The 23,039-nt window shown below is 53.5% G+C and overlaps 2 protein-coding genes across 2 annotated transcripts; one reads left to right on the top strand and one right to left on the bottom strand.

Moving 5' to 3' along the window:
- Positions 1-1,098: 1,098 nt before the first annotated feature.
- LOC131210294 (isochorismatase domain-containing protein 1) lies at positions 1,099-2,035 on the top strand. Its single transcript, XM_058203520.1, has 2 exons — positions 1,099-1,338; positions 1,392-2,035. Exons 1-2 carry the CDS (start codon positions 1,207-1,209, stop codon positions 1,863-1,865), a joined length of 606 nt encoding a protein of 201 aa, XP_058059503.1. The 5' UTR covers positions 1,099-1,206; the 3' UTR covers positions 1,866-2,035.
- A 730-nt stretch (positions 2,036-2,765) lies between these two features.
- Positions 2,766-8,825, bottom strand: LOC131207175 (autophagy-related protein 16-1-like). The gene is made up of 4 exons (XM_058199787.1): positions 8,790-8,825; positions 3,315-3,432; positions 2,990-3,251; positions 2,766-2,913 (listed from the first exon to the last, which is right to left on the bottom strand). The coding sequence occupies exons 1-4, from the start codon at positions 8,823-8,825 to the stop codon at positions 2,766-2,768; spliced, it is 564 nt and encodes a 187-aa protein (XP_058055770.1).
- Between the last annotated feature and the right edge of the window lie 14,214 nt (positions 8,826-23,039).

The following is a 23,039-nucleotide window of genomic DNA, read 5'->3' on the forward strand; positions in this document are numbered from 1 at the left end:
TAGCACACGGTGCGCCAAGGCGGCTCCGAACGAGCTCACCTGCTCACTATCCTCTTTCACCGCCGATTCTTTCTCGCACGCTGCGTGAGCTGAGACACCGGAGATCGCGCTGGTGTGCCGTTATCCCACAGGAATTGTTTAGCACCCGCGTGACAACCGGGACGGGATCGGGCGGCTCAGTTTTCAGGCTCAAAATTCACGGTTGCCACAGTGACGACGAGCACAGGACTCGGTGAAACACTGTTGACAGGTAGCGCCAGCCAGCAGCACGAGGAACAAGAAGAAGACAACGGCAACATAGGCGACGGAACGAACGGCCAATAGTGGGCTTAGTAGTAGCAGCAGCAGTAGCAGGTGGTGGTAGTGGTGATTATTGTGCCGACGGCAGTGGTAGTGGTAGCGATGGTGCCACCGACCGAAGGGAAAGAACCAGTGCCTCTTCTTCTACTGGCACTGCTTCTGATGGCGCTCAATACCAGGGCGCATTTTCCGCACATTTCCACTGCATTTTTCACGCACTTCCGCCGCATCGAACGGGGTCACTCCACACGTCACGCATTGTCCGCACCGTCCGCCACACACGGAACACAGTTTTGGCTCGCGGGCCGCACGATAGCACAGGGAATTTTCGTATTTATTTATCGCTCTCGACGACGAGATGCTTTGTGGTTGTATGTGGCAGGACTGTCAAACGGCAGTCTCTTTTTTTCCTTCCCTCTGCTTTCTCTCTAAAATGGCTACGCTTTGTCGACATCGCGGTCGAACGGCAAAGTCGATGGCACACCGACGGAATCGTTAGCTGTCAAACAGGGTGAGCTTTCGCCCGAAAGCTCCACAATCATCGGCACAACATTGGTACAAATTCAAAATTTAAATGCTTTATCCACCAAATTATGCATCGCGAAGTGATGCAATTGTAACGGTAATGTACCACTAATCTGTTCCTTGCTTTTTGCAGGCGTTCTAGCTCCGCTGCGCTTCGAGGATATCGGCGGGCGAAAACAGGCGGCACCAGCTGACTGGCACGGGCGAATAATAATATTGTCGGGAAGCGATGGCTACAAAAAAAACGACCAAACCGCAGCTGTCAAACGAAATTTCTTGCACGGGTTGTTTTGATTATTTTATCTGTTCAACCTGAGGTTTGGTTCATCGTTTCAAAGGATTGTTGCATTTATTAGTTTTAACAATATTAAGGACCGCAAAATGGCACGCCAGCTGACGAAACTTGGCTATCTGGACGTAAAGAAAACGTTGTTTATGCTGTGTGATCTACAGGACAAATTCCGCCCGGGGATGAAGATGTTTGATTCTGTGGTCAAGAACACGAGCAAATTGGTGAGTAGCATGCTGGGGACGGTATCACCAAATGAGCGGATCGTTCTTTTCAGTTGCAAGCCGGTAAAATCCTCGATGTGCCACTGATCGTGACGGAACACTACCCGGAGAAGCTGGGCCGCATTGTGAAGGAACTCGACATTTCGCACGCCAAAGGTGTATTCCCGAAGACGCTCTTCAGTATGATGATTCCCGATGTTCAGCGCCGTATAGAAGAGCTGTATGGTCGCGATGGTCCCGAAACCGTGGTACTGTTCGGCCTAGAATCGCACATATGTCTCGAGCAAACGGCCATGGATTTGTTGAACCAGGGATACGCGGTGCACGTGGCGGCCGACTGTTCACTGTCGCGTACGCAGGACGACCGCAAGCTGGCCCTCGAGCGTCTGCAGCAGTACGGATGCTTCGTGTCGACAAGCGAAAACATTATCTTTAAGCTAATGCGCGATAAGCAGCACCCGGCCTTCGATAAGGTTCGCCATTTGGTTCGTGAACCATCGGTGGACACGGAGCTGGCTAAACTGTGAACGAATAATGTCGAACTGCTGCCAATCCCAGGGTATCACTAAACGCAAAGTTGGAACAGGAAGACTTTACACGCTCAGAGAGCGAATACCGTTGTTAACCTATTTTTGAAAGAAATGTTATAAGCATGTAAAAGCAAATGATAAAAATTTAAAAAAGCATTCAATTACCACATCCCTTCAATTTGAACTTGTTTTTATTAATGCAAAAATGTCTCCACGAAAAGGACAACACCACGGACCGGTGTGTCCGGCGGTGGCGGCCGCGTCGGTAGCCGCCAGCACGATCCGCAATCGGCAAAAAGGCCATTGTGCTTACATATTTGAATGAGTAAAAAAAAGACTTAAGCCGTAAAGAAACAACACTTCGCGACGTAACCCGAGCGCTGGGGCCGCAAATGGCCCCGAAAAAGTCCTTCCACGACGGGGATACCACTTCGCTACGCAGCGAGTGACACAAACATTAACAGCAGTCTCCGCAACAACGGCGCACGAGAGATGAGGATGGTGACTGGTGGCGTTGGCCGTGGTGATGGTAATGGTGGTCCGGGTGACGGCGGAAGTCGTGGCGGCGACCAGACATCGCAGGGTCGGCGGCCGGGCTAAGCGTTCGACCAAATCGTACACTTTTTGGCCCGATCCACCGACGCCAGGGTGGAGCTGAACGGGTGCCAGCTGACGGCGGTCACAGCGGCAGCGCTTCCACTGTGAAAAAACCAATTCCGGTCAGTCCTCGCGGTGCGTGTGCGTGATAGGGGTGGTATCATGAATGGGATGAAATTAAAAGAAAGCATGAGGAGCATGCGGAACATGGAGCAGGAACATGAAACGGATCCGGACGGAAGACAGCATAAACTACAAACGAAAGAAGGAACGGGCGGCATTGAACTAGCGAAAGAATGCTTACTTTGGATCCTTCAGCACCGTTTCGAGTGGACCGTTGATGTTCCAGATGTAGACGGATCCATCAGCCGAACCGGCCGCAATCCGGGTGCCGGACGGACTGAGCGCCACGCGGGACCAATCGCATCCCACTTTGAAGTTGTCATGTCTGAAACGGACGATACGGAGTCACAGTGTTAAAGGAGTGCTCTCCTGCTCCTGGGTCTGCTCAAACGCCCACTCACCGGAATAACCGGACGATGCGGTTCTGGCGTAGATCGAGCAGATTGATCGTGTCGTCCCGCACACAGCACAGCAGGAACTTGCCGTCTTTCGACAGATCGAGTGAGGTAATTTTGCCCGGCAGTGGAATCTCGTTGGCCGTACAGTCCGCCGTCCGGACGTCCCAGAAGCGTATCTTCTTGTCGACGTGACCGCTGATGAAGGAGAGACTGTCCGTCGTGACTAGGTCGTTGCAACTCGAGCCGGCAAACTTGGTTTCGGTGCCTGCAAACCGAAAGAAGGTACTTAGAACATGTTATCACTGAGGGGGCCGGAGCTACTACTTACAAGATCGATTTTTGAGGTCCCAAATTTTTAGCGTCCTATCGTGGCTGCCGGTAACGAGGAAGGTGGAACCGAGAAACTTAGCCGCCAGCACCTTTCCGCTGTGTCCGGTTAGGGTGTGCTGCAAAGGAAACAGGAAGTGACAGAGCGATCATTAGCTGAGTTTCAGGTCGAAGTTACATTCACGGAAGTACACGACACCCATCAATGACTAATGATAGTCAATACCATCCGCAAATGATGCACGGCAGAGCCAGCGAAAAAAGATCGGCCAGCACTGTGCGAGCATTAAATGTACGCACCCCGCATAAACGTTAATTAGATCGGTTTGAAGTGTGCCATTAAAGGGCACGGACTGGCAGGAAGTGCCACTTTTATGAAGGAAATCGTCCAATAATTACTTTTGCCGTGGAGGCTCCTACTTCGCAAAAAAAACAAACATACATGAACCTGGCCCACTGTTATCTATTACGCCGATAATGTGCTTCATTAAGTTGTCCATAAAAGATTTATTTTTCAATTACACACTGTTTGCCAGGGTGCGCCATATTCTCGTGCGCTTCCTGCGACCGCCGGCCGTTACATTTCGATCCGTGAGCTAATCTCCTGTTTACGCCCAACCGGCCGGGGTGAATGGGAGCGTCAAATCCTGTCCGGTGACGCCCTTGCGCCCTTCGATCTTTAAGAATAAAGTTTTAAAACACTTGCTATTTCGTTGAATTTAAGATTTGCTAAATTTTCAAAATTATACGTCAAACCGTTCATCGATCAAATACATCGAAAACATCGCATACATAGAATATTTCAAAAAGTCGATTAACAAATACACAAAATGCATTCTTCGACCGTAAAAGTGGATGTAGAGCAAAACACACAAACCGTATCGACATTACCGGAAGGAGGTTGTTGGCGAAGAACCAGGCCAAGAATTAGGCAAACAACGCTGGGAAAACATTGTTCTTCACGAGCAGCGGCAAGATTAAGATTGTTTTACCATTAAATGGAACTCGTCAGGTGGTGGGCTAATGGATGGATTGCATCTGTCTGTCCCCCTCAGCCAAGGTCTTGCTGTGTGTTGGCGGCTGATGGATGCGTTTGCGGCCCCCCAACATACGCCCGATGACACGAGCCGACGGTCGCATGCCAAAACCGGCATATGCGATACCCCGGCGATCATGTTTATGCTGGCACGTTTTCCCAGCGCCAACGGGCCACCCCGTTCCGTGGTGGCGGTTTTGTCCCACTTGCACCCGCAGCGCATAATTACGAAGCACCGTGGCCGCGCGGCGTGCAGGGCGTGTGCATCAAACATGAGGATCGCATAACGCATTTTTGTAGAGCATATGTTTACCTGCCACCGGAAGCCACCACCCGCGGGCGGAATGTGGGGTGTGATGTCATAAATTTAAACAACACCTTCCCAAACCCAACGGTTCTTCTCTTGGCCCCGCTGCAGGTGGCCTCGATTTCGGTTCAACCCTCACGCCCTCAGCCTCGACATCCACGCTGGAGTTGGTGGGCGTCCTTATTGAAGTAGGGCCCGGCCGATACTCGACCGACCGATCGATCGATGTGGCCATCCGCAATCCGGGTGCATCGATGGTTTCCCCGACGCCGCAGCATATGCTTGTGTGCGCTCGCGGTAATGAATGTAATTAGGATGAAAAATGGTGCAAATTTAATGGGAAATATTGCACCGAGTGAATGTGTGTACGTTTTTATGCTATCGACGGGTGGTCGACGCTGTCCCGTGGTGCACGAACCCTCCCGATGGGTTTACGGTTTTTACGGACCAACCCATTCGGGGCACAAGCGCACAGATGTTGCTAATGTGGCGCGTACATGCGACGCGCTTTATCATGCGAACACCACACGAGAAGCTCTTGATTTTCGCCGCAGCTCATGCGTTGCTGTCGAACAGATCATTACGACCAATCGGTACACTATTTGTTATCGGTTAGTTCTAATGTTTAATTGCGCAAAATTTGCCTCAAGCCATAATTAATGAAAGGTGAAGAAGGATAATAAATAAAACGTAATAAGTGGACTGGATTAAAATAGGAATAGGGATTGAGTAAACAAGTTTGAGTTCTTCGTTTTGTTAGTGAGCTGTTGGGAAATGCAATAAAAAAGAAGATACTTAAATTAAAGTTTGCATTTCGATGTTGTTTCGAAGAAAACAAGAAGTACTAAAACAAACAAACAAATAAATGAATGAATAAAATGTAATGTGTTCTGTAAGAATACGTTAAAAGCAATTATTTTTACAGTGATTGAAATTCCCCTTCGATGTTGGTAATTTGCCTAAGGTTGCTAAGGACCACTTTGCTTAAGGTTGCTCCCCAAAAAGGGTGACGAGCCACGGTAACTGGCAGTGTTGAAAGGAGATGTTGAGAAATTTGTTCGCAGTCGAGTAAAAAACAAACCCACATTACCGACAATCCATCAAGCGGTCGGAGGAGAATCTAATGACAGTCGAACCCGTCGGAACCCGCTGAAACCGGTAATTCAACGGTGCGTACGCTTTGTTGCGTCGATAAAAAGCGAAAACGATTCGAAAGGTGTCGTTCGGTGGTCCTTTGGCGGCTTCGGAAAAGTGCATCGTACCTTTCCATTTTTGTTTTTCATCTCTCGGTGACCGACGGCCCACCAGGCTTATCGTCGTCCCGCGGCGCAGCGATCGGATTCGATCTTCGATCGATGAAACCAGCGCAGTAGGAGACCCTTGGCATGTTCGGAGTGGGATCGAAGCACCCACACCGCAGCCGCCACTCCAATCGGTGGCACAAATTCCACAAAAACCTGCATCATGCACTCCGATGTGCACTTTGCACACCGCGGGTCCCAGGCTCGGCTTCCTCCCACGGAACCGGTGGCGATGGAATTGTTTTGCTAAAAATAACATTCAAATCTGGCACAATCGGAACCCAAAGCGGCGACCTCCTGAAAGGTTGTGGGCCGTCGGGGAGAGGGGAGACCGATAATATCGATCCCTAGTGCTGGCTTCCCGGCCTTGAGCGGGGGCGCGTTGGTGGTCAGCCCGGTTCGAAATGCGCCCGGGTTCGCTTGCAGATCGAGTGCGGCCGGCTGGCGGGCCCGGGTGCGTGATTCGCACCGGGGCAGGCAAGCGGCACCCTACGCTGCCCGGAACGGAACCGGAGCCCAATAGTTGTTTTATGAATTGTAAAAGTGGATTTTACCGTTTCAACCCGGCACGGCGTTCGATGGCCAACTTTTTCTGCGCGTCGAGGCGCGCTTTTCTTCTGACCCATCTCGGGCCCACCACCCCGTTTTATGCTTCTCCCGATGGTAGTGAGGCGGTTTTTCTTCAGTCGGCCCTTTCGCCGCATGCCGCACGGCGCGACCGCGCGAGTCACGACGACGTTTGACTCCGTTACATCCTGCCGATCCTCGCCGTCGTCGCCGTCGCCGTTACGGCATTAAGCGAAGGGCCCGCGGAAGGATCACTTTCTTTTTATGGCCCCCCCACCTCGGACGAGAAGTCGACGACGGTCAATCATCGTTCCTCGGGCCACGGCGGCCGAGAAGGAACGTCTTCATTGCGCGTGCGTATGAAATGGTGGGCGACGCGAAGGAGTTTTAATTTGCCATCGCCATGTGGCGAACGGGGCGAACAATAAAAGTTAACGAACAAGGTTAGGTCCGTATTAGAGAAGAAAGGCGGCCGGTGGAGCGGCCGGTGGCTCTATAAATCAGTTCTGTAACTTTCTCTACGTTCTTAATGGCGGTACAAATTTATTGGGAAATAAATTTCGCACCGAGCCGTGGCCGTTGCTTCGACGGTCAGCCTACGAGCAAGGATCGCAAGGCTGGTGAGTTTTGTCACGCATTTGTGCTGCTAGTCCATACGCTATGAACGGTGATTTTAAAGGCAACGAAGTATTTGGCATCAGCTACAGTTTTGCCTTAAACCTACGAAACTTTTAACGACTGCTTTCATCACGGCGCAGTTGACGGAAATACGCTAATTTGAGATTTTAGCTCGTGAAACGATCGAAAACGCGGTCGAAGTACGAAATATTCCAAAAGCCAAATGTCGAGTCTAATCGAGGTTTACTGCAGAACTCACAGTCTTTTGTTAAATGGAATCTAAAAAGTTTCCACAATGAATCGCTCGACGTTGACGATGGCCATTATTGTGAAGCATAACCATTTAATCTTTCTTCTTAATAAACTCAACAATTCACAGTTCACAACCCGACGGCACAGTCTGTGTTGGAAGCTATGGGAAGCGCTTAATAGACGCAGGTAGATTATGTTGCTACATAATGGCAATAAATCATCATGCTGAAACTAGCTATTTAAATAGCTTTTATAGGTTTCACTTTAAAGCTCCGACACGATCCAATTAGTAAACCGGTAACACCTTCTGAAGCCGCCTGCGATACCAAGCGGATCAATGGTTCCATAGGACAGTCTCTTCCGAAACTGGAAACGAACCAACCCACCGTCCCCGTGGAAGGATTCTCTCCCGTATCGAGGCCAGAGAAGCATTAACACCTTTCGACGACGAACGCGACGATTTACGCATTCGGAAGGTGATTGGATGTCGCATCGGCTGAGGCCGGTTTCTCGGCGCTCGGCCACACCATCGTGGTGCTGCTTCCGATGATTTATGTCTAATGGAATGCGACACTAGACTAGAGCTCGCGCGAATGGGCTGACACGGCCGTGGCGTTTGATGGGCCATAGCCCCCCGGGCAAGCAAGGGTGAGACTTTATGCTGCCGTTTAGGCTCGTTTGGTTGAAACGAAAACATAGCCCGGGGTTGCATCAGAAACTCGCTTAAGTCGAAGATCAGCAATGGATGATTTATCGCACAAGATTGGCCTCGGGCCAGGGCCCAGCGCCACGATTTTACGAACCTGCTGCTGGTGTAAAATATGCTGCCCTCTATTTTGAATGTATTTTAGAATTTAAAACATCGAACCGCGGTCGGTATATTAAGCCGATGATAGGCGAGCCAAAACATCACACGATAGCCGCTAGCATAGACCTCATATGCGCATAAACATAGCAGCAACCGGTGCAATAAGTATGACCACAGTAATTACTCCGTATGTGTGCAACGATCGCTTGTCGTCCCTGCCCTGTCCCCGCCGCCGTCACGGGTATCCTTTCACGCAAATGCAAATTATGATCGACAGTGGCATAAACTATCCCGCGCCAAGCGGTTGCATGTTTGGCTGGGCTGCTGATACCGCTACGGACCCACTGTTTCATCTGAGCCGTCTTCTGGTTCTACCGGTGTCCCTCGGGATGCACCCCCTACCCCCACCAGACGCCAGAAGATCCAACTGAAGGCAACGGTCTGCCCCAGCAGCGTCGGTTTCGTGCTCAGGAAATGAAAGAAGCATAGTGAAACGGGCAGCAAAAAAAAAAGTATGGCCCTCCAAATCATATGGCCACAGGCGTGGCCGAGGCCGAGGCATAATGTGCCGCAATAAAACTTCTAACCAGAATCGTACCATTCGGTGGCAGCGTCGGCTGCATCATTAGGCAACGGCTAGCATAAACGCACCGCGCCGGCGGCCCGACGGGCTCATTTACTTAGGAAGCGGGTGGCAGGAGGAGGAGAAGAGCCATGTCGTGTTTTGCGCTAATGCGCGATCAACCACTCCGTACCCCTCGTGGTCGGAACACGAGCCGCAGTAGCATCAAGAGCAGATATTTGCTCTTCCTTCGAGCGCCGCCCGCAGCATCATTAGATGCTCGCTGGCGGCCGGCCGATGATGCGCGACCATTACGAGGCCCGAATGAAAGGGGCCCGATGTCGGGTGGGGGGTTCGATGTGACCGATGCACCGCGGCACGACAGGAAACCCATCTCCATAGCGGATCCGGATTATTACGGTTAATAACAATCGTAATCATAATTATGGAACAATGGACGGCTACCGCTTAGAAGCGGAGCTTCGGGGAGCGAAAACGAAAGAAAAAAACCTAAACATAAAATGTATTCTCGTTACCGAAGGGCAGAAAAAACCAAACAAACCACTTAGAATAGAACGATCTTCACGCGGCCCGGACCGGGAATGCCTTACGACGGATCACGACGGTTCACGTCAACGCGGCTTATCCCGGCGCTCCGAAGGCGCGCTCTTCCCGTGGCGTCAATCCGTCAATTATCCCGTGATGTGCATCCGTTCTGAGGTGTCAACAGGACCTGTTCGACAACCGTGCGGATCGATGATCTCCGGACGGATTCCCGGTCGGAGATCAAACGGTCTAGTTAAATTGCTTGTCCGCCACAGGACATTCTCGGACCACACGGGATTGACGATCGGTTACCGATGGCTTCTGTGTGCGTGTGGTACACGATCCCTGTCGCGAAGATCTCCTTAAGCCCCGTCACCTCGTGCCGGCTGATCGAAGCGAGCCCTCTTTATTGACACTAATTATGGGGGGCTGAGGCACCAGGCGACCATCCGATCCGGCCGGCATTTACGTGACATAATTGCATCGCGGCGCGAACACTCTACGCTCACCTTCATTAGCGATCGACAGCGATCATTTCCTGCTGTGACGTTAAGGCGTCGGCGCTGCGCTTCGCGTATGACATGTGCGTCCACCGGTGGCGTGTGTTAACCGCCACGGAATGTCGCCAAGGGCAACATTAAATTGTGGGCCGTACTTACTGTTCTGCGCGTTCGATTAATTGCCCGTTGTGTGTGGTGCGTCAAGTTCGCCTTTTTATTTTCGGATCGATTATTTTCGTTATTTTTATCTCTCCCGTTAACGACCCGGGTGGGTCGCCATACCGGGCGCTTTCGCTGCAGCCTTTCGATTGCGCTCAGCGAGCTCAGCGGAGGGCAGTAAATTAATTAAATCAAAACATTCTAACGCCGGCCCATTCGAGCGGCATTCTTGGGCGAGCAATCAACCCGCGCTTTCCCCCCCGGGCCTGTGCTGCTGCTGGGTTGAGTTGTATGAAAGATCACCAAGGACTAACTGCCCTCCGGCGGCGTCGTCGTCGTCGCTGCCGCCTCTCAGACACTTGTGAGCCTTCGGTAAGTGGAGCCAATAAATTTCGGGCCAAACCAGCGCGGAGCGCCGCTCCTAACCAGACCCGGCGGAACGCTGGAGCAGCCAAAGGGGCGTTAATGGTGAATTATTTTATGGCCCCATAGAGTTACCCGGTACGACCCGCCTCCGGTGCGTATGTTGCCCCGTTTTATTCCTCCTTCTTCATAACACAATCATAAAAATCGTAGCGCTAATCGCGGTGGATAGTGATGAAGTGAAGTGCGAGCCCTGCGAGTGTACCTCACTGGCGTCTGGAAGCGACGCGGACTGCAGGCCCCTACTCGATTCTGTGGCTTGTGTTCAGTATAATGCTGTGGAATTTAAAATATAAAATAGGCTTCTGAATTTGCAAAAATAATATGAACAGTGTCTTCAACTGTTTCAAACATTTGTCCTTGGAAACGTCCTTGGATTGTCCATATGCGCTCTACCTGATGAAATTTAATACGACTCGGTTCGTGCTAATAATAACAACGAAAATAAGTAATATTTTAATTTTATTAAACGCCTAAAAGTATGCAACTCTTTTTCTGGCGAATGTTTCCTTGTTGATTTTGCGACGACTTGGCCACAACATTTGACGTCTCTTCGGAATTGAACTGTGCTTAACATTCGAACACTGAAAGGGCACGGTGCACATGCAACGGATCATCATGCACCGGCATCCCCTAGGTAAGATAACGCACGGGCCCCAAGTCTGCGCGCACCCACAGGTAGAGATCGGTGGGGTTAAGGTGTAATTGAAAAATTACTTAACCATCATAAATTGATCGGCTGAACAACAGTTGACGCTACCACTCATTTGCGGGCGATCCGCGTGGACACCCGGTGCAGCGGTTGGAAACGAGGCTTTAAAAAATGGTCAATAATCGTATCACAACGGCCTGCGGGCACCCTGCGGACCCCGGTTCGTGTTCTGCGGGGTCCCCGGGGTGGACCCATCCGCGGATCGATTAGCGGAGGGTATGCCCCTCGGTTTGCTCGGTAATTGATGATATACACGGGCACCGGCAACATGGCCGTGCGCGATCGTGTACCCGTGCGGGGTGAGAGAGGGGGAGATTGAGAGTCCTTCGTATTTGCCTTCCAGACTTCGTAGGCACATTCGATTAATTTTCCGATCCTTCCCCGGCGGTCCGGCCGGAGCAAGAACCTCGCGTTCTGGCTCGCGCAGTGAAAAATCCAATCTTTCTGAAACCGCGGCGCACCCCCCGATGTTGGACGTTGGACGACTTCCGGAAGCCAGCCGCTTCACCATTTCCCATCACGTTCCTTTGGCCGCGGAATGCTAATTCCCATCCGTCACTCGCATGTAGTGCGCCGCACGTGACACGTGCTGGAGGAGGGTGCCGGTGGTCGGACGCCTTACCGCCCGTCTTGTCAGTGAAGGCGATGCGCCAAGACGATTTCTTACGCCTGTCTCGTGTCCGCGCGGTTCCAAGCGTGCATTTATTAATTCCAATCCACCAACTCATTTGCTCGGAGGAGCGTCACGTTTACCGGGCGAGAGGGCCACAGGCCGGTTGATGGGCCGCGTCACGTACCAGCCCCAAACCACCCGGGTAATCCAGAAGCGGGCCGGACCGAAACCTCAGTTCCGCTGCAACTCAGTCCCGGGCGCAGGACATCGCGGGTGCAGCAACTCCCATCACTCTACGCGCTACGGCGCTATTGTGCAGGATCGGCGACGCGTGACGGTGACCACACCACGGAGGTTAACGTGCACATTCTAACGATGCACAGATAATGCACCGCAATGGACCCCCTTCCGGTCGTCCCGCGAAGTAATCACTCTTCACGACGAGTACCGTACGAAATGGCGAAATTAACCTTCTTTTTCCGGGACGGGACGAGCGCACACCGGCTGCGTGGCCGCCAGTGCGCGCCAAGATCGGTCGGTGGTCGCTTCAATTAAAATCAAAATCAGCCAACCCCACGACACACGGAGCTGAGCATTAGCTCTGCTGGGCCTGGCCGGGCCGGGCCGGATCGGGTGCCCTTTGGCAGTGCGCAACGATGGCAGCAACGCAGCTATTTTGCATACAAACCAATAATAAAAATAAATGGCACCATCCTCCCGATAGCCGCCAGTGATGATGCATCCCAGGCGACGCAGTGCCCAGCGGTGCAGATAAAGGCAAGTGCGTCCCGTGGGAAGGATTTCACGGGATCGGCCCTCGTTAGGGTGGTTTTCGCCAACAAGCGCCAAGACAAGCGTATGCAAATTTGGCGCAAAATTGATCTCAAATGGCGAAATAAGTAATATTTACAACATAATGAGGGAAAATAATAAGGACGGGGACAGATAAATGGGGAAAGAAAGAAAAATGAGATGGGAAAGCTCAAAGCAAATGGAAACAGTGTAGCGAAGAGTTTAAAGTGATCAAAGAACAGATGCAACGTGAGCAAACAAAAGAGTACTCTGCCAAAGTAAGAAACAGTCATCTTTGCACATTGAAACAGATAAACTTAAAACGAGAGTATCAGAATGAAATGATGGACTAAATAAATGGGCTAAATAGACAAGTTAAATAGAGTTAAATAGAAACCGGCAAGAGTCAAAGTAAAGTCATTTTTCGCCTAAACAAAAATTAAAACCTTTGAAGAAACACTCTTAACCCATTGCTGAGTGTATCAATAAAACCCGGAAAACAATTCAAATCAGTCGCTAAGTGGTTCTAATGCAAGGTTCCCTTGGTCGGTTCAGATGCTTGTCGCCAGTAATCGTTCGAAGCCGGAACATATGTTAATATGGACATAGACACCTAACGAACGCAAATAGCTTTCCGCAAAGGGCTCCAATTCTGGAAACGGTAAAAGATAGGGCGGGCGACAACCTCGGCCTCGGCCTCGGCGATTCCGGTAGCGCACATAGCGAGAATTATCTCTCCAAATTGGTGTTCGGTACCGATTGGGAATGACAAATGGGGCTTCCCGGAGCACGGTTGAGGCTCAGAAAAATTTCGCGCCCAATCGGCTTAGGTACTTTCACAGGGAGCAATAGGTGTCCTGTGGGTCTCCCCGAGAGTGTTCCGGTCGGCTGTATCCACCCACGGATCAAACCTCGAGTCCAGTGGGGACCCGGGACAAGATCGCGTTCCGTATCGGGACTCGGGCAATCCGTGGCCGCCCGCGCGGTTGGCGATAAAAAACCGTTGAATGCTTTTAACTTATCGACACTTTGTTCAACTGCACAGCCCCGCACAGGGTCTGCGGAGCGTGCGGCGGAACCAAACAAGGGATCCCTTTTGTGGTAATTTGAATTTTTATTGCGTCTTACTTAATTGCAGCGGCACCAGCAGCAGGAGCAGCAGCCGACCGTTGGCGTGCGCAAATGGGTGCATCCGAGTTTCGACGAATCGAACAGCAATCTTCCATTAGGGGCGCGCAAATCGATTGACCAAATCGCACGCGGAATGGTCGCCGGCTGCCGGACTTGGTCCGGTGGTGGTCAGTCGATTGAATTAGTAGTCCGCAACAGTTAGGCGCAGCAATGCCGGTCGGCCAGCGAGCGAAGCCAGCAGAAAGCAGGGTCCGAAAAGGGTCCGCGCGGCTCATAAACTAGCACCCATTGCCCATTTTGGGGTCATCACGTGTGCCAGGAGTGAGCGAGCGGTTCCTACGCAGTGCGTCCTGGCTACTGGCCACCGTCCCGGGCGACGATTGAGCGGAGCCCGTGTAATGGGCAAAAATTTGCATAGAAAATAATTATGTGTCACATTTTGTTTGCTGCCCTACCGGCGACCGGCGAGTGCAGGTCGAGGGGAAAAGTGAAGGTCCCTCCCCTCGGTGCGAAGAACACACGAGAAAATGGGAAATATTCAATTAAGCAGGAAAATCGTTAGCCCTCCGGTGTGGACCTTTTCACTTTTGTAATAAAACCCAAACAATAATCGTTTCTGCGAAACTCGGTGCAGCGGGCACTTAACATGAATTCATTTGGCCAATTTCGCTCACGCGGGGAGCAAGGTGGCAGACAAGTGGTCTAGGACTAGCTGGACTAGGTGCTGATGACACTCAGAACTGAGAGTAAAGCGTGTTTCAAAATGCGTTTTTTCCCCAAATCGGCATTCGAACGCTTTGACTTTTGTGTTGTCAGCTCAACACAAAGTCAGCTTTTGAGCCTTTCTTTGAAGAATACTGAAAAACCCTTAGTCTTTCATTAACCAATTTTTTTTGGAGAAGACAAAGATCGATGGTAAGCAAAAAAACGTCCAGGCAAAACAGCTGCCAAAAATTGACTGATTACTCAAAATGATCGAACTTGTCGCCGAGAAAAATCGAAAATCGAACATATGTAGCCCGCGGAAATTCAAATGTCTTGCTACCGTTTTGAACAGCCCTCGTGTATCTCAAACATGAAAAACAAAGCTTAAACGGAATACACAAATGATAACCATTTGGGACCCAACTGTCACGAAACCCCAGTACATTCCAATAAACTTTCAGCAACAACTGTTATCCCTGGATGAAGAAGATCAATTGCCGATCTCCATAATCCCCTTTGCAGCCAACATAACGAACGCTGGCAGCGGCTGCACTCAGCAAAACACTCAAAGATCGCCGAAGATCACCGCCGAAGCCGGTAGCGAAAACGGGGAAGGCCCACCGTCGCCTTGTTTCTTACGGCGATTATTGAATGCCCGACTTTCGTCGTCTTTCCCGAGGAGCCCTTCTTCGGGCGCTACAATGTTGTGGCCACCGCCGGCGAACTGTTTTGCCACACGCCACAACATCTGCATGACAGGCCCTGCCACACGGTGACACCGGCATCAAAGCTGTCATCAAGCGTTACCGGGCCCCGATAGGGTCCGAAAGTGTTCACCTTCCTTGCTCCACGCCATCGGAGAGAGAGAGAGAGGAGGAAAACCTAGCGGTGCCCGGCGAGCAAGGATACGGGGTGGGAGCTCATTAAAATAGATTTTCGTTTTAATAAACATAACCTGGGGCCCGCCGGCACACGGACGCCCGCGGTGTGCCCGCGAAAAGCCCCGGAAAAGTCGGCCCCGGCCGGCGTGGATATCGCATTGTCGAATGCGCGATCAATTCTATTGAATTGAGAGCACCTGCCAGCGACGGAAGACAGTTGCGCGCAGTGTCTTTCCGCCGTTCGGCCCTGCGCAGCGGATTTGGGTTGCGCCCCTGCGTTTCCTGCGCCTTGCGCCTTTGCGCGGCCTGTCACGCCGCGAGCCGTTGCCTCGCGATTGCTCCGTTTGATCGATGGTGGTGTACTTTTCGACGACATTCCGGCGGCCGCCTTTATTGGCACGCCCGCAATGTAACCGGGGGAATCGTGGCGTGGCCCATTCCTGCGTTCGTTCGCTTCAGGCGAAAAGATGATCTTTTGCCCGATTTGTTTGTTTGTCCCTCTTCCCAATTTCTCTTCGCAACAAACTCTCACTTACCGCCTCACGCTGTCGCCGCAGCGACTTGAGCGCAGGCGAAGGCAACGAACCCGTGTCCCGCGAGACAAGGCCTGCCCATACTGTATAAGGAATGGAACCACGGTGAAGGGGAACCCGCTGCTCAATCCCTTCCGGGTGAAGATCCTTCCGAAATCACGGTGCACCGAACGCGCGGAAGATGACAGCCATCCATCTTCAGTGAGCGGCATCGGGTTGGCCATTAAGTCATCAGACGGACGGAAGACACACGGAGAGTGAGCGAGAGAAAAGCCGCCACCGTTTGATGGCTCCATCCTCCACTTCAGTCCCCGGGAAGTCCCCGAGGAAACGCGGGCGCCTGTAACCTACTTCATCAGCCGGCAGAACACGGAAAGCTTTCCCAACTTCACTTCACCGCGCTTTGAGCGGAAGGAGAACAAAAAAGGGGTCCGAATCCTACCGCCCACGGTTCGGTGTGCAACTAATTGGCCGCAGCCGACAGCCGGACAGACGGACAACGGCCGGTCGTGTAGCCGCGGCGTTGTCCTTGCGGGGGTCGGCTGGTCCGCAGTCCGTCATCTCCGTCACCTGCCCTGCCTGCCTGCCAGCCTGGGTCTGGGGCTAGAGGGTCCCGATTTATTAGCAATGTAGCTGTTTGTTTCCATAAGTGCGCCCCCCCACGCAGCCGAGCTGGGAGCGCAGACATTACGCTGTCTGTGGTCTGGCGTCTCTCCTGGCGGTACAAGATCGGGCGGCGTAGTGGCGGCGTCAGCGCTTCCGGCGTGATGTTGCCGGTGCTTTATGATGCGGTGCTCAAGCCTGACGTGGACCGACGGTGAGCGCTGTGATCGGTCGGCCTTCATTCACCAAGGTCTTGCCACGGCTTGTCAACTGTGGACTTCATTTATCACATTGCTAATTGGTACTAAGGTTACGAAAGTGCATAAATTTAGGCGCATTTTTCAATTTCAATTCGTATGATCTTATGCATTCCGATTGTCTACGTTCAGGCTGAATCGGACTGTAGATATCGATACCGAGCCTAAAACTTCGCAACGAGAGCTCGTATGCTCTCCTGTTACTTTCCAAGCTACCCGCCGAATCAAACTAAAGTTTTGCCTGAGTGTGCGGTGGTGTAATTGACGAAACCCGCCCTCCCCCCCCAAAACACACCTCGGCTTCGTTTTAAGGTGGGCAAATTAAATCGCCATTACCTTAGCTTCCGAGGCTCGGAAGTTCGATCGGTAAATAACACATTTTAAATTCCCCGCATCCGCCGCCGACGGCCGACTTTTCGGGAGGCCCCACACCTGGCTCCCGGTTCCCGTTCTATGGCCCCGCTGAAAGCAGGCTCTCCAGGCTGGCCCTGAAAGCCTGGAAGCGGGCTGGGAAAGTGGCATCCCGCACACCTGAACCAGGCAACAGCTCCCATGTGCGCAGTGACAATGCCCGCGGAGAACCGTATGGCTAGTGGCTGTGTGGGCCACTGAATCGAAAGCCCTTGCCTGCCTGCCTGCCTGCCTGCCTGCCTGCGCGTCTTCTGCTGACCCATTTTCCCAGCCCCGAAGTCGAAGTGAATTCCGGCCCTCAGCACCGGACCCTCACCGCGCGCTCCAAGATGTGCCTAGATTGCTCCAATTCAGTGCCCCAAGAATGCCCTACGCGCCGCGCTCTTTGGTTCCTTCAATTTTCACTCACAGCCGCCGACGGTGGTGGTCTATGGGCCATTGAAAAACTTGCCCACTCCGCGCGCCGTCCGGACTACTTATGCATTTTGCACTCTCGTAAAAGGTGGACTGCGGGCGGCAGAAAAAACTGGTGTCTCCAGCTCTCCAGACCCGCCACGAAGCCTGACGGTAGCCTTAGGTGCCCGGCCCGGCCGGAGATGATCTTGATGATCGACAATGATTTTACGATTACCCATATTGGTCACTGCACACAAACTGCAAATTCACCGACCGTGGGTTGTTCGTGGCTCTGTGTAGCCGCCGGGTCCCGGGTCGCGAAGTAAGTCAGCAGCAGCAGCAGAATTGAATATGTATCGCCGCCAATCCCGGTGGCATTTGGTGGCCGTGTGGCGACACTCGCTAGCCTCGGGGACCCAGGAATGGCGCGAGTGCAGCTTTTTAGCCGATAATCACCTCGCCGACCGACCAATTGGTCCGGGCGTCGAGTCCTTTCGAATGACAGTCCAGATTGTGTTCCACGGGCTCGGGCTGAGCACTCTGGGCCTGGTGGAGTCCGGGACTCGCCATAAAACCCCTACCCGAACGCCGACCACCGGAGGAATCAATTGACTTTTCCACCCCGACGACGGTGGCCTTCGCATATGGGTCCAGCTGGGGTGGCAGGCCGCATCATCATTATCGGCCATGAAATTGTGACATGCATTCGTGCCCGGCTCTCTCTGTGTGTGCTTCCGCACGGCTCTGTCGGTTAGTGGGCCATTTGTTTGGTGAATTAATATGCGCTTCGGGGGCAACAGTCGTCGTCGTCGTCGTCGTCGTCGTCGTCGCTTTCTCTGCGTGCGTCGCTCCTGGCGCGACCCTCCTTGGTGCGGTCCAGTTTGGCGCAGTTCCAGCGTATGTCCAGGCGCAACTCCAGGAGGCAACCCGGGCCGGGGATGAGCGGGGTCAAAATTTACATAAAGTCACCTGTCAGCCACCCGCTCAAGTCAGTCTGTTCGTGGGCCGTGGGTCCAAGGGTCCTGCAGCACGGAAAAGCCGTTTTTCCCGCGGACGCAACCAGAGGGCGCTGCGGGGCCAGCCAGTCAGTGTCACTGGCGAAATGGCGACATTTCTCATGGAATAATCGCGTGTGCAGGCGGGGGGACTCCGGGGGGGGTCGGGTGGAAGAATATGAGCAATTGATTATGTTGAGCCCGGTGCGCCTCGTCGGCGCATCGTCGTCGTCCACGAGGCGGCTGATGGATCGCCTCGCACCAGACGCGGTGGCTCACACGGGGAGCGAACGATCGATGGGAGCTTATTTCTGGAGATGCTGCGATGAAGATAACGCGCGCGGAATGCGGGCCCCGGGGAGACACCGGTCCGTGTCCGTGTCTCGCTGGTCCTCGTTCGACGACAGCCCGAGCGGAGTCCCGCGTCGGGCTAACAAGTTCGCTTTCTGTCGCTGTCCCTAAACGGGGAATCCGCGGTTTCTCGTGGGAGCAGCCAATCGATACATCAAACACAATCAAACGAAAGTTGCAAGTCGCGCAGTCGAAGCTGCCGTGTACTGGAAAATGGACATTAAACGGTTCCTCCTGTACCGTTTTCCACCGATCACGGACTAGGTCTCTTTCTAGGTGCTGCGAGGAGAATGCGAACATCCCACCACATGATGTCTATGTCGGGGGTCAAAGTTGAGACGTACATTGTACAGCCTCAGACACAGAGTCGGTAGCTCGGCGCGCATCGAGGGCGCCAACAAGCCCCAGCTCCCGGCGCGAATAGCTGACCTTCATAACTCATAACTATGCTCAACCTTTGTGCGTAGTCCCTGGAACTGGAGCAAACTCCGGCCGGGCGGGCGTTCCTGGAACTCAGACGCAAAGCGTGTGGACCACATGCTTGCGTTGACGGCTCCAGGCTCCAGATTAGATGGGCGCGCTAATTGAAACATACAGTCCACGCGTTGGGCCGCCGAACAAACACTCTCAATGGCGGACCTCCATCGCGCTTATGATCGCGTGTGAATTGGAACATTAATGGTGTACGCACGGAGAGTGTAACCCCGACAGAAAGTGGCCCCTGCGGAGCGGGTGGCTTTTAAGGCTCCACATCGGCACGGCACGCCGGCAGCATTCGCTATTAGCATATGGGCACACATTGTTACGGCGGTGGGCGGTTTGCGCTCCAGTTCGGAGTGTGGTGGTGTGTTCCGGGCCCCGTGTTACACAACGCGCCAATTAGGGCGCTATTATTCATCATCGCGCGCGGCCGATGCCATTCGATGCGCTTCCGGTCGCTCCAAAGCTTAGACCTCGCGGGACGAACTGGTCCACGATCTCGAGCGGCTGTCCACGACCGCCTAGAGCGAGGAGTTTTTGCCCTTCTCACACAATACCCCGGGGGCCCGGGATCCATTTTTAGCCATTATCCAAAAACAGACAATCACCTTTTTTTCTGGACCTGAAACTCACTCCTGCTGCGTTTAGCCGTTGGACCTACTCTGTTATTAAATTACATCGCCCGCGCTCGCAACTGGGCCGCGCGGATTTGTTCGCCGAGGATGGTTCTTTCCGCCTCCTCCCGTTTAATGGGCCTCGGGAGGAGGCGGAGGCGGTGTGTCGGCTATATGGGGCTACTAGCCTAATTTTATGGCCAACACACGCTGCCAGGCGCTAGCGCCTTGGCTAGCAGCATCGGTCAGGTTTGGCAGGTTTCGCATTCGGGAAGGGTTTCGATTAAAACCTTCAACATCCGCCGCGCGTCGAAGGTCACGGCTAGCTGGCCGGCCGGTTGGCTGGCTGGCGGGCTGGCTGGCGGGCTGGCGGGCGAGCGAAGAAAATCGTGATCCATACCTGAGAGGATCCCTGACACACACCGACACCGACACCGACACGACCGCATCTCGTTCTAGATCTTTCCCCAGCGAGTGTGTCCGATATGCGCCGTGTGGTAAGTGTTTTACGATGATGTTTGATCAACTTGAGGGGTTCCAGGTCAGCACACTACACGTCCGGTCACCGGAGGTCACCGGAGCCGCCTGGCGCGGGTCATGGGCTGGCATTTTCCCGGCCCCCGGCAGGTTCTTGTTGGGGGCCCCGGTGAAATGTCGGTCAGGCCGTCGGGTGGGTGGTGCCCGACCTGACCCAACCCGGCCCCCGCTCCCGGGTGCCATATCCTCCTTTCGAACGACCGCTCAAGTCAGGTCGGGGTTTGCGCGAACGCAAGATCGATCTTCATCAAACGCATTAGCCTCCGGCGGGTCGCCCCGAAGTTTCCGGAGCAAACCCGGAGGCCCTGGCGAAAAGGGAAAGCCCAGCCGGCCGGCCGGTCGGTCGATACCGTTATCATCCCTGACGGTGATGAATTTCTCAATTAGGGAACCCACCACCACACGACCCGATCGAATCATCATCGATCGAGTTGGGGCAAAACTTTGTACGCCGCCGCGCGATCGGCGCACACGATTTCGTTCTGGTTTTTGCGCCGCGCTCGCGCTGCGCCGCCTGTCACTTGGCAGGCACTTTTCACGTCAATCAAGATTCGCACGAAGCGATACCAGCACACGACGACGGGAACGGGGTGCATCGGAAGCAGGATATGGCCAGCGTGCGCCCCGTGCAGCGACCTTCACCGACATATACGCGTCCCATCCCAACATTAATCATCATCCGGAGTCAGTAACGGATGGACCACCATCACTCCAGCAACAGGCGCAGACTGCCTCTGATTGGCGAGTGGCAGGTTAGGCGTTGGGCAGGCGGGTCCCGTTGTTTGACTTTAATTACTCCCCGCTCCGGGTGTACTTTGTAACACCCCCTGAGGTGTCCTGAGGAGTTTGCGCCGTGGATTCCAACACCCCCCCCGGTGGTGCGATATTGCTCCGGTGGTTCAATGGCAACTGCAGACGCTGTCCTGTGTGCGGGGTCATCAGCGTGCAGTTGTCGTCCGTCGTCATGTTGCCGGAGACTTCGATGACCCCCTGGTGATGAACCCAAAAACGAAGCGTGGATCCGTCACCATCTACCAGCGGCAACCCCTAGCTACCGTTAGCTATCGGCACTCGTGTTCGTGATCGCTTCTCATGTGCCCGATTCTACATTCTCCCTGTACATCCCAGCAGCGCAGCATAATCATGGTTTCAGAAGGGAACGACGCCTTGCCGTCCGGAGAACCTCATTCCCAACTGCGCTCCCGTCTTTACCGAATCGCTTTCGGTGGTCCATGTAATTTGTGTAAATTTTCGGACAATTGAAACCCCGTACAGTAATATCATCGTTCCAGACGCGCCCTGTGTGTCTGAGCATATCCATCCCGGGGGGGTTACACTTGAACTCAATACCCTTTAGCGGGCGGCTCCTGGCTTCCACGGGGCCGAATGTGGGCCAGCCTTCTCGGATGTCTATGATTAAGCGATAGCGATCTGCGGCCTCGATCTGTCGTTTTGGGAATCTCGCGCCGTGCTCGTGCGAAGACTCACACTTCCAGCAGCAGCAGCAGTTCCAACTCGAAGCGCGAGGATCGACCGGATCGGGTTGGTACCATTTTACCACGGCTCCCTATCTGCTTGGGTACATCTGCCAGGCCTAGGCTGTTTAGGGGCCTAGGCCCCCCACCAAATGAGGCTTCCCGGGCGGCGCACTGATCGGAAAGTCACGGACTAAACGGTTTTGCATACCCAGAGCCAACGACGAACAGACGAAGAAAGTGTAATTAGGTGAATGCTGGGGCAGGGGCAGAAGCGAATTCTTTGCCCGTTGCGATGGCCCGATAAGCAGCAGCGCCACTTGTGGCGAAAAGTCCAACCAGCGGTGGGATAGGGTGCCCTCGGGCGCCTCGAACGAGGCTTGACATTTGCTTGACAAAATGTGGGCAGCCGTGCGACGATCGACGACGACGATGGTCACCGGCTGATGACGATGACGACGATGATGTCTTTCCAATTATAGGACCCTAAGGGGGTTCGACCCGCAATCAAAGTCGGAATCGTTCTCGAGGCGCGCACCTCGCGGAATGTTGGATTCCAAATTGAATGTCGGAGCGCACCCGCGAAGAACGAAAGAAGAACAAGAAAGAAGGCAAGAGAAACAGAGTGAGAGAGCGAGAGAGACAGAGAGAGAGAGAGAGTTAGAAAGCCTGAGGACAGGCCCCGGACGCGGCTGAGAACGGAATAAAAACAACGGAAATCATGTGATCGATAATTGGTCAACAATTTTATGTCGCTCAGAATTGCGCGACCCCGGCCGGCCGTGCCTATTTATGGACGCACATAGCCGAGGGTGGCCAACTCCTTGGGGGGGGGCACAGTGAGGCGGCGGGGGAATAATGCACGGTGGCGCGCACATACGCCGCGGTCTCTCCGGGCGGTGATCGTCGAAGAGCTGGAGCCATTTGAATGGCGAGCAATTGGAATGACAGATAGAAGATGGTGGTGGTGGTGGTGGGGAGCGAGTGCGGGAACTAGATGCTCATCCGGACCCCGGCCATCCTCCGGGGCCGGGGCCAATCTATAAGCAATTAATTAAATAAAATTGTCCCACTAGAGCGGCGCAGCCGCAGAGTGGACGTATAAGGTAATGTGCTGTCGCTGAGGGTTCACGACTCTCCCGGCCGCGGTCCCGGTGGGAA

The sequence above is a fragment of the Anopheles bellator genome, chromosome 2 (genome assembly GCF_943735745.2).
Source record: "Anopheles bellator chromosome 2, idAnoBellAS_SP24_06.2, whole genome shotgun sequence".
Classification (NCBI taxonomy): Eukaryota; Metazoa; Arthropoda; class Insecta; order Diptera; family Culicidae; genus Anopheles; species Anopheles bellator.

Excerpts from the sequence above, each read along its gene's own strand:
- LOC131207175 (XM_058199787.1), bottom strand. The coding sequence starts at position 8,825 with ATGCAGCCGACGCTGCCACCGAATGGTACGATTCTG. Across the intron at positions 3,252-3,314 it reads GGACCTCAAAAATCGATCTT|GCACCGAAACCAAGTTTGCC; the intron begins GTAAGTAGTAGC and ends TTCGGTTTGCAG. Across the intron at positions 2,914-2,989 it reads CGCATCGTCCGGTTATTCCG|ACATGACAACTTCAAAGTGG; the intron begins GTGAGTGGGCGT and ends CGTCCGTTTCAG.
- LOC131210294 (XM_058203520.1), top strand. The coding sequence starts at position 1,207 with ATGGCACGCCAGCTGACGAAACTTGGCTATCTGGACGTAAAGAAAACG. Across the intron at positions 1,339-1,391 it reads TCAAGAACACGAGCAAATTG|TTGCAAGCCGGTAAAATCCT; the intron begins GTGAGTAGCATG and ends CGTTCTTTTCAG.